General features: G+C 36.1%; 1 protein-coding gene across 2 annotated transcripts; it reads right to left on the bottom strand.

Moving 5' to 3' along the window:
* Positions 1–1,021: 1,021 nt before the first annotated feature.
* On the bottom strand, positions 1,022–17,352 carry kif5bb (kinesin family member 5B, b). Of its 2 annotated transcripts, none has more exons than XM_067368761.1 (26): positions 17,113–17,352; positions 13,309–13,396; positions 13,042–13,115; positions 12,707–12,811; positions 12,047–12,095; positions 10,662–10,717; positions 10,484–10,571; positions 10,125–10,249; positions 9,319–9,423; positions 9,089–9,234; positions 8,849–8,997; positions 8,568–8,758; positions 7,693–7,761; positions 7,149–7,355; positions 5,895–6,038; positions 5,552–5,737; positions 5,137–5,254; positions 4,945–5,009; positions 4,685–4,794; positions 4,495–4,596; positions 4,348–4,408; positions 4,189–4,260; positions 3,570–3,674; positions 3,265–3,481; positions 1,683–1,818; positions 1,022–1,565 (listed from the first exon to the last, which is right to left on the bottom strand). In XM_067368761.1, exons 1-25 carry the CDS (start codon positions 17,236–17,238, stop codon positions 1,688–1,690), a joined length of 2,889 nt encoding a protein of 962 aa, XP_067224862.1. In that variant the 5' UTR covers positions 17,239–17,352; the 3' UTR covers positions 1,022–1,565; positions 1,683–1,687. The 2 variants fall into 2 exon arrangements, with proteins under 2 accessions (XP_067224862.1, XP_067224863.1); XM_067368762.1 differs by having other exon boundaries at positions 4,954–5,009; positions 17,113–17,351.
* Positions 17,353–18,031: the final 679 nt, after the last annotated feature.

The raw sequence follows: 18,031 nt of genomic DNA, 5'->3' as shown, positions 1-18,031 counted from the left end.
AAAGAGCTTTTGTCATCATTTACACACTTTCATGTCCTCCCAAATGAATGTGATGAATTTAATTATGAATTTCCTTTTTCTGTGAAACAGACGTTTTTCTTCTATATAAAATGAAAACAGTGAAAAGGAGCTACAAAAACACCATTAAAACCACTGAAAACATGGTGCATAAAGAGATTTTGTGGCAGGTTTGATGTCAGTGATGCCAAATACCATTATGTCTTGTAAACAAATGGCACAAAATTAGATTTTAGAACATCTGAAGTGAATAATGACATAAATTTCAGTTTGTTTAGAACGGCATGACACCAGAGTCATATAAACTACTTTAATGGTGTCCTTTTTGGAGCTTGAAATTGTCTATCTCCATTCATTTTCTCAAAACAGGTTTGGAATAACATGAGGGTGAATAAATGACAATATATATTTTTTTTTAATGTTGGGTCAACTGTCTCTCAAATTAAATGCAAAAACAATGTAATTACAGTCCTGTCAAGGAATATTTTAGGCAAAACTAAGAGGATGTGATTTTGAATAATTTGTAGTGACTGATCTACGGAGCAACATCGATACGGCAAACTCTACCTGTTTAAATAGTGAGAACTAAAGTTAAATATTGAAATGTCAAAATGACCAAGTGACATTAGTATTATTGTTTTTTTTTAAACCTAGCTACGGCTGTGACATACACGTAGGTCTTTATGCTGTAACAATGATTACTCGTTATGTGTTCATACAGTGCTTTAAATATACCTGTAGCTCAGGTGCGTCTACATTAAGCAGCCTTTTCATTCTCATTTCATGGAACTGCATCTTGTCTGTCCACTTTCAGACGACCTTTTTATCATAATTTAAATAATTTCTTCTGAGAATGTCCATCATCACAAAAACTAATTCAATGGTTCATATTATATATATTTATATATATATATATATATATATATATATATATATATATATATATATATATATATATATATATATATATATATATATATATATATATATATATACAGTCCAATTGTAGTGTTTAACTTATTTAGGTGAAATGTTCAATAGAAACTACTCAAAGCAAGAGAGGAGAACAAGCTAACTCTCTAAACAAACCCAAAATGTGAATGTATATAAATAAGGCTAAAATAACGCAGCTAGTAGTTTTTTTTTTTTTCTTTTTACCGTTTTTCATTCTTTTCTGTCTTTTTTTCCGTAATTTTGTAATACATTCAACTTGGCACAGTGAGGGACGTGGAGAGCAGGATGTGAGCAGAAACCGACTGTGCAAGAGTGAAGAGATACACGCTAGTTACACACGTGTCCACTGGTGCAAAAAGCCTGTCTTTTTTTTCTTTATATTTTTAAAGGGAAGATATAAGACATAAGAATGGAGGAACAACTGTACAGCCCAGACGGGGATAGTATTTCATGTTTCATACACATATATATACTTATATTCATTTTCATATGTATAGTATTGAACCCTCCCGTGCTGTGGAATGCCTGTTTAGCTTTTTGGGGTGATATCAGCTTCAGCTGGGGCTACTGGGGTTATGTTCAGCATTCAACAGCTGGAAACAGTGAGAAAGAAAGAGACAGAGTAAAAAAGTAAGATTTAAATGACACTCACAACCCATTTTACCTCCATAATGTGACATATTTGCGAGTAATATGCAGCATCTACTCACTTATTTTACTGTTTGACTCCGCCTCCACCGCGGATGCCCACTGATTGGTTGTTCTGGAAGAGCCCCGCCCCTGAGCGGTTGACATTGGGGTGGGTGGGAGAGGCGACAGGGGGCTGACCTGGTCTGATTGGTTTGGCTGTGAAAGGAGGAAATATGAGTAGTTAGACCCAAAAACAGGTTTTAAAGGTGCCCTAGAATTAAAAATGTAATTTACCTTGGCATAGTTGAATAACAAGAGTTCAGTACATGGAAATGACATACAGTGAGTCTCAAACACAGTTGTTTCCTCCTTCTTATATAAATCTCATTTGTTTAAAAGACCTCCGAAGAATAGGCGAATCTCAACATAACACCGTTACGTAACAGTCGGGATCATTAATATGTACGCCCCCAATATTTGCATATGCCAGCCCATGTTCAAGGCATTACACAAGGGCAGCCAGTATTAACATCTGGATCTGTGCTCAGCTGAATCATCAGACTAGGTAAGCAAGCAAGAACAATAGCGAAAAATGGCAGATGGAGCAATAATAACTGACATGATCCATGATATCATGAAATTTTTAGTGATTTGTAAATTGTCTTAGTAAATGTCTCGTTAGCATGTTGCTAATTTACTGTTAAATGTGGTTAAAGTTACCATCGTTTCTTACTGTATTCACAGAGACATTTTTTAAACACTTGCAGTCTGTATAATTCATAAACTACTTCATTCTTTGTAAATCTCTCCAACAGTGTGTAATGTCAGCTTTAGCCACGGAGCACTATCAAACTCATTCAGAATCAAATGTAAACATCCAAATAAATACCATACTTACGTGATTAGACATGCTGCATGACGAACACTTTGTAAAGATCCATTTTGAGGGTTATATTAGCTGTGAGAACTTTGTTTATGCTGTTTTAAGACAAGCACGAGCTCCGTGGGCGGGGAGCACCAGATTTAAAGGGGCCACAGCCTGAATCGGTGCATATTTAATGATGCCCCAAAATAAGCAGTTAAAAAAATGAATTAAAAAAATCTATGGGGTATTTTGAGCTGAAACTTCACAGACACATTCAGGGGACACCTTAGACTTATATTACATCTTTTAAAAAGACGTTCTACGGCACCTTTAAGTCTACTAAACTGGTCAACTAAATCTATCAATCAAAAACCCCACGTAAAAGAATGATGTTTGCACATATTTTGGCCCTGATTTGCATTCTGGACCATTCAATACCAGTTGCAGAAAGTCAAGAGTTGGAATAACCTTAAACAACTAAGGATCAGACTTTTTTTATGATGCCCAGCTTTTTAAAATCTGTTCCAATTTTAAAAGTTGTGTGTATTCCAGCCTTAAGACAACAACTTGAAAATCTTCAACACTGGCCATTGTGTTTAATTAAAAATAATCATGACATAAACCATGATTAATCATTTTAATCTATTAGTATCCCTAAAAAAAGCTTCATATTAACAATCAAAAACTTTTCACAATTTCCTCTGTGGTAGAATGATGTTCTCAACCCTCTCCAAGTCCCTTGCAACTTTCAAGCATGCTGAAAGACATATCACTTAGCTTAGTGTGTGCATACTAACCGATCTGTGCAGAATGTCCTCTGCGGGCCATGTTCTTGGCTCTGACGGCCTCTTTGATGCGGTCCACCTCCTGCTGATAGCGTTTGCGGTCACGTGCTGCGTTCTCTTTGGCCTCTTTGAGCGCAGACTCCAGAGCCTTCACGCGCTCCGCCGTCGCCCGCAGGCGCTTCTCTAGCTTGGGCAGCTCACAGCGCAGGTCAGCATTATCACGTACCAGCTACACAGAGAAAAGAAAGAGACAGTGAGTGTGTGTGTGTTCTGAGAAAATGCACGTGGTATCTGATTTTTAGAAAGTGTGTTTTTACCTGCTTGTGCACTTTAGTGAGCTGTTCAAGGTTGTTCTCAAGGAATGAGATCTTCTGTTTTTGTGCCGCACTGCCGCCAGTGTCATCTGAGTCCATCTCAGCACTCTGAAATATACGTTAATACATAATTCAGGCCTGTCTGAGAGTGGATCATAAAGTCATATGTTTTATGATGTCTAGTTTATTAGCTTTGACTGCAGTGATTTAAAGCTTACTGTATTAAATATTTAAGATAAATTAAATAAAAGTAAAATATTTTTTTAAAGATTACATTAAAATAGTAAAAAACTTTTTACATTAAAAAGTAAAATAAAGCACAAAAAATAAATAAATAAAATAGTAAAATAAAATATATATTAAAAAAAAGTTAAATAAAAATTTAAATAATTACAAAAAAATAAAATACATTTTAAAAATAAAATTAACTACAAAATAAAAAATTAAAATAAAGAAGGGACACCCTCTTCAATATGTCCTTCCCAAACAAGAAATTAGTTGACAGAAAAAGTCTTTAAGAAAATGACAGATACATTTAGGAACCTATAAAACATTTAGCTTTTAATATCCACATTTTCATTATCTGGAGTAACTTTTTAACTCTTAACTACAATGGTTGTACCTTCTTCACTCGTGTGGCCAGATCCTGAACAAAGAGCTTCCTCAGATTATGAAGAGTCTGCAGTTCTTTGGCCTGAGGAGAAGTGAGCGATCAGACCATGCATACACACAAACGACGATTGTAAGAATCATCTCTCAAGCACAGAACAAAATGACCTACCACGGTCTCCTCCAGGCCTTTGAGATCCTGTCTGGCCTGTTCCCTTCTGTCCTGCATCACCCTATAAACATATTTCATCATGAACACACCAGACATAACTTTTCCGGCACACTACTAAAATCTCTGCATGTTTGATGCGCGTCATACGTGAGCTCATGCAGTTTGCGGCTCTTCTCCTGGTCAGTGGATCGGAGTTTCTCGTGCTCCACCTTCAAGCGCTCCTGCTCCAACATGATCTTCTGGTTCTGACTGCAGACAAAAAAACAAAACGAGAAAAATGAGCACATGAGGCCCTGATCTGATTCAGTGCATGAAGATGAGCATGTATGTGTCTTACTCCTGAAGTTCAGTGATGAGTTTCTCCTTGGTCTCCAGCTCATCTCTAAGACTGCTTAGCTGTTTCTGATGAGCTTCTCTGTGGTTCTGGATCTGCTGCTCGACTGCAGTCTGTCCAATAATATACAAAGGAAATTATAAATTACATCTCTCTTTTAAAATAAAAGGAAATGACAAGCCAACTTCTGAATTGATGCAAACTGCAGAACATATAAACGGTACATTTACAGTTTAATGGGCAACTAACAAACATTACCTTACCATGCTTACCTTCACTTCATTAGCACTTTGCATCTCATTCTCCTTCTCCATTGCATGAACTTTCTCTGCACAAGGAAAAATAAGCTTTACAAAAACAAGCCTTTCATGCCCAATGCCCTCATGCCTCACCACAAGAGCGGCTATTAAAATGCATTTATGAGAAGAAAGAGAAGATGGTGTGTCTATTTGTACCCTGGGCGCTGAGTTTGACCAGTTCCTCATTGAGAGAGTCAACATTCTCCTCTAACTGTCTCTTCTTCTGTTCGATATTTTGCAGATACTCTGTCAGGGACTTGATCTTTGCCTCATACTGTAGACAAACACAAATAAATCTCAGGATTTTTGAAACGGCATGCTATTATTGTAATGGAGAGCATGTGGTGTTTCCATTCAGCTACAGTCACACATTAATTACCTGATAAAACATAAGTCTGGTTTTACCAGAAGAGCAGCTTATAAACTCTTAATTTATTCTTTTATGTACAGTAGAAAATCTCAAACAAGTTTAAAATGCTTCAAGGATAAGTAAATAATAAAATTTTCATTTTTGAATGAACTACTCCAGTAAGACCGAAGATTTGTTGCTTTATCTTTTCCTCCCATTTACCTGAGAGATACGGAGCTGACAAGCTGCAAGCTCTTTTTCGTTCTCATCCATTTTCTTGTTGCTCTCGGCCTGAGCACTCTCCAGCTGTTTGCTGCGCTTCACCAGAGTCTTCACCTCCGACTTCATCTTACTGATGTACAGACGAGCCACGGTGAACTCTTCATCAATGAGACCTCCACCTTCATGCTACACAGACAGAGAAAAGAAACAAAGATAAAGATAATTGAGGTTAGAGAGGAGGGTGAGCAGTTGAAACAATGCAAAGGAAATTAAACAGCAAGAGTGAAGAGGCAAATATTAAATGACAAAGTAAAAGAAAAGTTATGGTTCTTTGCCTTGTTACCTTAATGTCATTGCTGCCTACGGCGATGCCGATCTCGGCCAGGTCTTTAAGTAGTGATGACATCATCTCAGTGACTCTCTTCTTCTGATGGTTGGTCATTTCCTTCAGTTTCTGCAGCTCAGAGTCAATAGATGCGAGAACGCTCTGCAAAAACAGCTGAGATTAGCCAAATAATACCAAGGCATACTTAAAAATATGATCTGGCACTATTATAGGTACCTTCCCATTTTAGATATATTATATGGTAACTAGTGCTGTCAATCAATTAAAAAAAAAAACTAATTAAATCACACATTTTTCTGTAATCAATCGAGATTAAAACATTTTAATATTTTTATATGTAATAATTTCACAGTTACTCTCCAAATTAACACAGAAACAACTTAAAGACAGTATATTTTAAATATTTGTTTTTATCATCCATCTTTTTATGGATGAAGGCCAGTATCACTGATACTAATATTGGTACTGGTACTGATGTGTCTATGAAATATTTTCTCAAACATTAATTATAGACATTCAAAGCTATCAATTTCAACATTAAAAAATAATTATTAATTTAAGGGAGCTTAAACTTCACATAAACCCATTATAATAAATGTCATAATAGCTGTGGCCTTCCTGTCTAACAGGTAGGAAATATACAGAAATTGAAGTTATCAAATACTTTACAGCCTTCACTGCATAAATTATAAAAGAAAAATAGATTAATCCTTATTAAAGCTTCAATATTCTCTGTTACATTTGTTCTTTGATTAACATTAACGACAGACATCACAGCAACTGGTTTATTAGGCTGCTGTGACTTTAAGAGCTGCCGCTGCCAAACATGACACGGATCTGATGCACATCTTATTTTCTCACAACTCTAAGTTAATTTAAGATGTTATTTTAACTAATTTAAGACTGCTCTTAGGAGGATACTCGACAAAACAGGCATTTTGGCATAATTCTGTGTTATTGTTTAAGCGTGAAAGAGAACTCGATACACACAGACATGACATTTACAGATAGTGCATTCTCCTTTGTCTTGTGGCACTTGAGTGGTTTAAAAGCATTTGCGTGAATAAGAGCGTGATCAAAGAATCAGAATGCTAGCCAAATTATGAAGAAAAAAAAACAGATGCTGCGTTAAATATTCTTAATGTGTAAAACTGAAAAAATTAATAGCATGCGTTAACGCAATAATTTTGACAGCACTAATAGTAATATATTATATATATTATAGAGTAAAGAATGAGAGTTCATCCTCACAGATTTCTGGTTGAGCTCTTCACTCAGGGTTTCAAACTCCTTGGTCTTGTCCTCGACCTCCTGACTCTTCTGATCATAGTTGACTGCGAGCTCCTCCAAAGCCTGCAGCACCTCCTTCACCTCCTCTTTAGACGCCTCGTTCTCCATCTGCAGACGGGTGAGCTCCGCCTGCAGGTTGTCATGGTCCCTCCGCGTTGAGGCCAGCAGCTACAATACAAATGACATTTTTTTTGTATTGTAACATTACTGTCATCAAGCATGTTGCTCAACATTAGGGTCAAATTCTTGTGATTGGACATAACATGGTCCAGATTCAAACCTGCTTCATCCTGTTCAGCACCAGAGCTCAACATGTAAGGAGCATGTGAACTAACCACAAGGACGGAATGTTATTTATCATTTAGAGCTCTTAATGCCTTTAATTTAAAGTTCTTAATGGCAAAAGACAAATCCCAACTCTCAAGTCTCTAAATGATTCACAGACAGGACACTGTTCTTTTTCATGGGAAATAATGCAAGTCTGATATCTATGTTGAGCTCTCACCTCTTCCTGATCCAGCATCTGCTGCTTGAGTTTCTCAGCCAGCTGAGACTGCTGATTTATCTCATCATCCTACAGGTAGACAGCACAGAGAGAGAAAGAGAGAGACAGAATTAATCTAACAAATGTGTCTATGAAGAAATGATGATTGATGATTTTATAGCAGAATTGTATGTTGTTTACATTATTATGGACAGACTGTTTTTTTTCATGTCAATTCATGTCAAATGGTACTGATGTATGACACTGATGTTAAGCTTATGGTGTATCATCAAAATAATATTGGATTTTTTTCATGATCATGCTGATGTTTGTACTCTAATATGACTGCAATAATAATCTAGAAAGAATGATCCTGTTGATAAATTTATAGTCGAAATTAATGACAGACAAATTTATCTATGGCAAATATCAATGTCTAGAGAGCAGGGTAACTGATAGTTAATAATATTCACTTAAAGGTCGGTAAGATTTATTTGATCAAATACAGTAAAACAGTAATATGAATAGTAAAATGTTAAATATTCAAATTTAAAATACACACATTATATATATATATATATATATATATATATATATATATATATATATATATATATATATATATATATATATATATATATATATATATATATATATATATATATATATGAGGATTCTTTGATGAAAATAATATTCATAGCATTTATTTGAAATAAAAAGTTTATTATAAATGCCATTTAGTGTCACTTTTGATCAATTTAATGCACATGTGCTAAATAAAAGTATTACTTTCTTACTGACCCCAGACTTTTGAACGGTAATGTATACTAAAGCTAGGTCGATACTAGTCTGAAGGCTTCATTCATTCATTATTTAAGCTTAGTAATTTGTCTCACCTTGTCATCCAGCTGTTTGTAGAGTTTGGCTAATTCAGCCTCACACTTCTCACGCTCAGCGTCAGTGAATTTGAGGGCGGGTATGCTGGGAGATGAGGTGAGTTTATCATTGTTCACCACATTATCCAGGGCCTGAACTTCTGCGTTTGCCTTCTCCTTATCATACTGCTCTTCAATGGGGACGTTCTCACCTAAAAACATACAAAATTCAATGCAGCTATGTGTAATTCTCTGTAAATATAGCTGAATGAGTATAAAGTGTGTGTGTGTCATTTCAGTACCATTCCTCCAGCGGTTGAGCTCATTCTCCAACCAGGTGATGGTGTTCTTGAGAGTCTTGTTCTTCTCTTTCTCCCTTTCATACTTTTTCTTCCACTGCTCTGCTGTCAGCTCCACGTTCACACACACTGTGTTCTTAATGGTCTTTGCTCTGACAGTGAGAACCGTAAAACGACTTGACGCTCAGCACTAAAGTTTCATTAAAACTCTCATTAAAACTTAATGCGTGCGTGTCCACTCACCTCTGTCCGAACATGAGCGTAGTTTTAGTCTCAGCCTCATTGAAGGAGGATGGAGAGCAACAGATCACTATAGTGGTCCTGCAGTTCCCACCCAGAGAATCCTGCAAGATCCTCGTCATCTTACTGTCTCTGTAAGGAACGTACGTCTGACAGGAGAAAGAAACATTCATTCATTACCCTTCCGACAGGTAATCGTATATAATTGTTAAACTCAGGTGCATCAGACCCACCGATCCTTCAGCCAAAGCGGAGATGACGTTGCCCAGAGCTGAAAGAGATTTGTTAATGTTTTTGGCTTCATCCAACACAGCACCTTCTGCTCCGGTTTTACTGACCTGCAGTCAAAAACATCAAATCAGAAACAGTGCTGCCAGAAATGAAACCAATATTAAAAGAGGACCTATTATGCCCTTTTACGAAGTTTTGACTTTGTTTTTGGAGTCTACTAGAATAGGTTTTCATGCTTGAATGTTCAAAAAAACGTTATTTTTCAGACATTTTACATTGTTGCAGCACCTCTCTTCCCAGTCTGTCAGTAAAGCTCTGTTTAGTTCCTGTCACTATGAAGCTCCTGGTCAGCTGGACCAGTGTGTTGTGATTGGTCAACTGCTTCAAATGCGTTTCGGAAATGTCACGGCCCTTACCTTAATTGAGTTTCAACACACTACCAACTCAAATCAACCAGGCCTCATGCTCTTCATTTTGCGTATGCCTTGAGCAGGAATTATTCAAATGAGGAATTTTGTGAGGTGTTCACTCCCGGAAGAAACCTCCATTTTAGTTTTGAGTTGTTTCAGGGAGTTCAGAAACAGATATAGAGAATAACTCCTTCTGAACAGCAACATTACACTATAAAATTTTAAAAAAGCTTAACAGGTCCTCTTTAATAAGGAACTACTCAAATCACATTTAGTATTACGGGGTTAAAACAATATCCTGAAGTGAAAACCAGATAAAAACAGCTGTGTTAAATATGTCTGAGAAATGTAGAGAACAAGTGAAAGAGGAAGAGAAAAGAGAGAAGTAGAATGATTACCTTCTCACTTCCTGCTAAATCCACCAGGAAGAGCTTCCCACTCAGTTTCTGCTCCGTCTGTGTGTTCTCTTGCTTGACGTTTATCAGGAAGATACTGTGACTCCTGGAGCTGTGCTCGTTCATGTCTGACACACACACACACACACACCGCAGAGAAAACTTGAGTGTCCGTTTTGACTCAACTTTGACTACATGCACATAACAGGAAAACCTTTAGATTGTATAAACATTTCTAAAGCAGTCAAATAAGGAAGAACGTCATGAAACTACTCTCACTAATATAACTCAACAGGTGTGGAAAAGTTCAGCCTGCTAAAATAAGACTATGCACCATGTCTGACTGATTTGCCTGGGCTTACTTGTAACAGCCACATGTCTGTTGGATTTGCCTTCATCAATAGTGTCCATCACTTCCTCTGGGCTACACACAAACCGTTCAGTACAACCCTGCAGATGGAGAAAGAGACAGACAAGGAAAACATTTCAACCACTACTACACCAATACATCCACAGAGAATTACTAAAACAAAGCCTCACCTTTACGTAAGGAACTCTGTTCTTGTCTTCGTGTACAGACAGGTTGGTCTTAGATACTGAAAGAGAGACAGAATTGCTGATTTTAAATTCTTTTCCTTTCTCAAGGAAAGAACTTGCATAGTGCTGAAACCCTATTGCAACTTAAAATTTCCAAGGATAAGCATTCTCCCCTAAAAGTGATCGGGCAGACCAAACCGTAAGTCACAGAGACTTGAAACTTTGAGGGCTGGTATCTCACCGTTACAGTGGCAAAAAGGACAAAATGGCTCATTTCTCCTGAACCGTTAAGCATAGGCTCAAGTGTCTTATATCGTTGGAGTCCTTGGCTCAAGATGGACAAAATGCATGCCTTGCTCATCGTTCTTGACGAAATTCTCAGGTATTTTGGATTTTTTGAAAAACCTACTTTGGCAAACTAGTCCTAGGTTTTTGACCCGACCAGACCCAAACCAGTGCAGTGAGATTCTCTGAAGTCTGACTGTCAATAATTATAAATAAAAAGTTGAAATTTCGCTTCATGGTCCCTAAGGGCTGCCAAAACATCTGAAGTGGGTGGAGCCACTTTTACTAAATTGTATAACGGTGAACGGTATGAGATATTTTCACCAAACTCAACACACATTGTAAGAGCTCATTCTGTGGTCGCGTGAAAAAGGACGTGGCAACAGCCCATTCGGTGGTACTATAACAGGAAAACAAAAAAAACATGAAAACTGCTATAACTACTACACCGTTAGTCCGATTGACTTGAAAATTGGCATGCAGTGTCTTTGTGGACACTGCATCTATGAGGACATTGACATTTCAAAAAACACATCCGCCATCAGCCAATGAATTTTGAGCAGCTATCGGACAAGGTTAACGAATGGCGATCAGAACAAAACTTGCTGGGCCTGTTTGACTCATCGCCCTAGAGGCCTGTGAGAAATTTTAAAGAAATCAGCCACCGGGTGGCGCCTTTGATCATAAAGGATCGTGTGTTGCGATTTTCCGTGCACATTCACGACATTCATACCATATGGTAGAGCAACTCTGCCTCTAGGACCGCCGCTGTCCATCGAAACTTTCGTTAAATAGTGGAGATTATTTCAAAAAATGACTTTGGAAAACTAGTCCTCGGTTTTTGGCTCAACCTCGATAACTGTTAAAAAGCTTTAAAAACTATATCCATCTATGATCAAGAGAGTTACTGGCTTACTAATTAAAACAATACTTTTTACGCATGTGCGTAAAGGCCTTAAAGAGCTTGAACCCAGATCATTGCTGATCTCAGCTATATTTATTATTATAATATGACAGAAGACTCTAATATACAATCTAATACATAAAACAATGCAAAATATTATGGAATTCTTATATTTGATTTCATATTTAGTCATACGTACCATCCAACAAGTCCCTGATCTTGTCCAGGTAAATCTCAAAATAGGAGACCTGCCAATGCAGACGATCTCTGTGAGTTTTACAGTTTAATTACCAGCAGTCATAAAATTAATACACTACTGTTCAAAAGTTTGGGGACAGTAAACATTTTTATAACTTTTTTTAAAAGTATCTTATGCATCAAAAATTCAGTAAAATTGTGAAATATTACAATTTAAAATAATGTTTTATTTTTTAATACATTTAAAAAGTAATTTATTCCTTTGATGGCAAAGTTATATTTTCAGCATCATTACTCCAGTCTTCAGTGTCACATGATCCTTCAGAAATCATTCTAATATGATGATATGCTAATATGAATATGTTACTGATTATCATCAATGTTAAAAACAGTTGTGCTGCTTAATACTTTTGTGGAAACTGTAATAAATTTTTTCAGGATTATTTGATGAATAGAAAGTTCAAAAGAACATCCATTTTAGAAAACATTATAAATCCCTTTTATAGAGATTGCAAAGACAAAAAGTAAAGACAAGGCCATTAAAAATCTGGAGATGAGAACAAGGAAGTTCCAATGCCTAATTCATGTGGCTTTTCTCGGTCTGAAAATGTCAGTGGGAACCCTTTGAATAACCAACACTTATTTGTCATGCATTTCAAACCTTGATATGGAATTCCAGGTTTTCATCCATGGAGTAAATGTAGTTGAATATATCCTGGACGATCCTTGGAATGATGCCCATGCCATCAGAATCGTGCAGGTTCCCCTAAACGATCGCACAAACACACATTGAATCGCCATGATGATGTGTGATGATTTAAGGTACAGTAAATGCACTGATAGTCCTGGTTAGCAAAAATCATCAGCAGAATGTTAACCCTAAAACAACTGTAACAAAATCAGTAACAAAACCACACTAGGTTTCCTAAAACTAAAGTACCCAATATTTGAAAATCATCAGACACTGATTATTTTTATTTCTAGATTCATTTTCACCTCCATGGTGTGTGTTTTTCCAGAGGATGTTTGTCCATAAGCAAATATTGTACCGTTGTAACCCTCAAGCACATCTGCAAGGCACAAAGACAACAAAATATACCATTTGAATATGATCTCATGGTCACAAATACAATATTTAGTGATGCTTAATTAATATCAACAAACTATTATACCAAATAATATTAATGGCAACATGAGGGTGACAGAATTTTCATTTTAAAGTTGTGATTAGGTATCCATGCCTCCAGATGACTCGTTCCTCACCTTTAACAATCTTCTGAGCACAAGCGTTGTAAACCTGCTCCTGAGTAGTGTTAGACTGAAACACGCGATCAAACATATACGGCTTACCCTGGAGAGAAAGGAAAAAAGAGAATGAATGATGGGTCATTATGCATATGTGTGTTTCTCTTTATATACAACTCTGAATCAGCAGACTACTGTCATAAGACTCAAAGATGATCCTTCAGAGAAACATTTTACACCTAAAAGAATAAACAGACTAAACAAGAACCTCATTATTACAGGCTAAAGTACAAAACATCCTTCCCTACTGTTATGAATGGCTCTAACCTTTAACACAAACAGCAGGGTTCCCGCAATAAAGCTGGTGTCTTATATACTGAAGAAAATAAGTCCTCTATGGAAAGCAAAAACAAACATAGAAGTGAACAAGCTGTAGCTCGAGTCACATGCAAATGACTCTTATGAGCTGATTCTTTAAATGAATCATTCAACACTTATTGGTTTAAATCAGTCTGACAAATTCTTCACCGAATGAAGGTTACAGAAGCAAGTTCTGCAATGAATCTGCTCATTAGCAGGCACACTGATTGGTTGAAATGGGTTGACATGACCCATCCACACCAGGCTGAGGTCTTATCATGCATCCAAATGCCAAATTTCCTCACCATGCCACTCTAAACACAGGAGTAGATTAACCAGGTGAGGAAACAGCTGTGAATGTAACACAGCTAAGCAGATTAGTCTAGCCAACCTCTAACTAACACAATAATGCACTCACACCTCACCAACCATACCACAAGCCTATATTTAAAATTCATTTTAACTAGAGGTTGACCAATATTAGTCTTCAAAGGTCAGTGCTGCTATTAGATATCTTAATTTCTATAAATGTATGTCTCTACACATCCCTAATCACAGCAAATGAAATGTACACAAATGTCATTCTCACAATCTCTAAAAATATTTAAAAACAGAATGTGTATTATGCACTGACAATGCTTTAATATCATTTATTTATCATATATTCATTATATTATTATTTAAGTCAGTTTATTCAGAGATGACACTTTTGTTAATCAGAAGGGACATTTATTGGCTGATGCCAGCAATCTTAACATGGCTAAATATCAGACAATTAATCAGCATTAGTATAGAATTATTAATATACTTAATATTTTGAATCAGCTTTTATTTTGATATTTTCAGTTCTCATTTTATAGTTTTTGTAAATTTCCATTTAGCTTTATATTTAAGTTTTAGTAATTGTATCACTTCTCCTTTCACTTCTACTTCTACTATTAATTACCAAGGCAACATTTTTTTTCTCATTTAATTTTTGCATGTAATATTTAATTTTATTTTAGCTTTATTTAAATTAAGATTTTAATCATTTTAGTTAACAATAACAACCCCCTCCAGCACATTTAAATGGTACAGAGACATACGGATGTGGCTTTCTTGTCATGTTTTCTTGCATTACTTCATGCATTATAAACCAAATATAATGTAGCATAACCCTTGCCAATAACACTAATATTTTACATCTTCACAACAACATATCTTGAACATTCAGTGAACCAAAAGGCTCAATAGTTAAAGACCATTTGAAATGTTAATAATGCACAATATCACAGCTTTGGAATTTCGAACCAATGACTTCTTTTAAAATCTTCAGACAATCACAAGACTGCGTGAAGAGTGTTTTTGTATATCCGAATGTCCTGAGGCCTCCTCCATCGCCAGAAAGGGAACAGCACTGTTTACAACTCTCAGTATTCCCAATGAGGGATTATAATTGTACTCCCAACGGTCACAGAGATGGGAAGGTTCGTCACATGTTGGTTGCACTGCGTTTGCATAGAGACAAAGAGATAAAAGAAAGAAACAAGCAAAAAAAAAAAAGAGCTAATTACAGCATATTCCCTTATGAGCCAATAGTGAAATGAGACAGATATCAACACAACAAGACATGCATAATCCCAATACTGATCCTTGTATGTGTAACTGGACAGACAGGTTTGGTTTCCTTCATTACAGCAAGATTTATTACCCAATTTATTATCTTTCCACCTGCTAAAACCATTCACAAGCATGGTCCATTTCACCAGAGCATGCCTGATGCTGACTTGCTGAAAACAGCTGGAAGAGAAAACTCATTTGGCTGCACACGCACAAAAAAAACAACAACACATCACTGCACTGGAAAACAAAAGTCCGAGTGTGTTGATCAGACAGTATGTGTCACTGCTGCAGAAATGAAGGCCAAGATGAAAACAAGTCACAAGCATCGAAATTTTGGACACGATATTGCAATCTGACTCTGTAAGACTGAAAAACTACCAGGGCAAATTGTCCACAACAAAACCACAAAACTGCCCCACCTAATACCCAGCTGTACATTGCATAGACTGCATGAGGGAAATTTAGGACATTTTCACTTTAATAGACATCTATACTGCATTATGAGTTCAAACAAGTAGTTTAACTATATGCAAAAAAAAAAAAAAAAAAAAAAAAAACGCAGAAAGTCATCATCTACTGCCACTCAAAACAGAATAACTACACAAATCCTAGCATGTAAAGCCTTTTTAATAAGGCAAATAAATTAGTAATGATGTATAGGTTAAAAATAGGAAAACAGACAAGACATGTATCCAGGAACATTTGAATTCAAAAGGATTTTTTCTGAATAGGAGAAGACTATTATGCCAAACCAATGATGTCAGCATTTTATTGCAACGTAGGCCTATTTTTATATTTACAGTCTCAGAACAGATACAAAACCAAGACAAAACAGATAAAAATGGCTTCAACTTCAGAAATGGAAAACATTATCATCAGAGAAAAGGTGCATTCAAGTCATGCTTTAACTGAAGTGCATTATTAATAATTAATAATCACATTTTTTGAATAACTTTATACATCTGGCCAACATCACTTACTACAACCTCGCCTGAACATTTTCAACTGTCTAAAAATGGCATGCTTTTAAAGACTAAATCTCAATAATAATAATAATAATAATAATAATAAAATTTATTTTTAAAAAACTAACCTAAAACCTGAAATGTAGGAACATTTGGATTAGGCTATATATTATATATATAGCCTAACTAATGTCCAACATCTTTGTATGTTTCTAATAGAAGCACAAATAATATAGCCATAATAAATAATGACTCGAATGGTCTTTGTTCAGTTGACGTTATTAAAGTAGGCCAAATCATAACAGACTGTTATGATCACATTCACTTCATTTACTCTTTTTTTTTTTTTTTTTTTTACTCATATTAACTCTTATTTCAGTATGATAAGCGAAATATGTACAGGCCCTGTATTTAGCAAGCTTTTGTTTATTATCTAACGTTATATGAAAACAAACCGATTAACATTAGCCCAGGGGCTAGCGGTTACATTTCACTTATCAAAATCCATTTAGAAGTGTACTAAAATCCAAAATTATTAAACAGACTAAAAAGCTTAGCTTTTTCCTATTTTTAAGTTCAAAATCAAACATTTTGACAATACGCTGCATTACATATGAGGACTGTTAGCCATGGAGCTAACAATGATTAAAAACTGTTCAACTTGCGAATATGTTACTGATTTAAAGCCTCACATGTATCATGTCCTACATAGTATAAGGATAGAACACGAATTATGATCATATTTATAGGAATAGATACATAGATAAGAATTAAAGATGATATTTTCTGTCAGGATACGTCTGCAGGTGGTTAGCGGATGCTAATAGAAATGGACGGCGGGTGTCACAGCAGAGCAAATGCGGCAATTCATCATGATATTGTATTATAAACTCACCCCGATGACCACACTATCCTCTCCTTGAAATTTGGGGATATATTTGTCTCCCCTCATCACCTCCGAACTGTTTAAAGGCCGAAAACGGCACATGACTTTGATGGTGCACTCGGCCGGGTCCGCCATCTTCAGCTGTGAAGAGGAGGAGGAGGAGGATGATGAGCGCTCCTCCCGACCGTCCTCACTTCTTTGTGTTTGATCCGTTTAGGTGGAAGTGGGTATGACAGAATGGGTTTTGAATGGATGGATGGAAAGAGGAGGCTGTCACACACCTCCTAACAACGTATACACAGATACTGAAACAAGAAGAGGAAACCGGGGCTTGTTGTCTCATTAGGAAGTTGTCACAAATCTCAGTAACCAAGAACAAAAATGCAACAAAATAAATACTTAAAAAAAAAAAAAAAAAAAACCTTTAAAATTCACAAAAATGATTCTAATTTGTGGGGGCTAGTTGTCACATATAAGCTAAGTAACAAATGCAAAAACAACACAAAATATTAAATATGCCTGTGTTATATTTTCATGATAAAAATCACAAAAATTATTCTAATTTGATGTGTCAACATAAAACCACTACAGCAGAGACCTTACCCCTTTATGAAACAAATGCACACTTATCAAGATCCCAAATTCTACAACAGAGCTCCTTGTTCCCTCATTTTGTTTTTTGACACTGTAAAGTGTTTTATACTGTACACTTTTCCAGTAACCCTCAAAATGCAGACACACACACTGCTTGCTATTCTTTGCCGACGCAGCATTGATTCTGGATGATTCAGGGATCCGCTGGATGCTGATGGATGTATGATGCCAAGGGATGTCAGGGATGCTTTTGCAGAGATGGAAGCCAAAATCTGGCAGATGTTAAATGGTTAAATTGAAATGTCTTGTATCAGCTTGTATTCAACTGCAGGAA

This window comes from Chanodichthys erythropterus, chromosome 19 (genome assembly GCF_024489055.1).
Source record: "Chanodichthys erythropterus isolate Z2021 chromosome 19, ASM2448905v1, whole genome shotgun sequence".
Classification (NCBI taxonomy): Eukaryota; Metazoa; Chordata; class Actinopteri; order Cypriniformes; family Xenocyprididae; genus Chanodichthys; species Chanodichthys erythropterus.
This window is presented reverse-complemented; position numbering and strand designations above follow the sequence as displayed.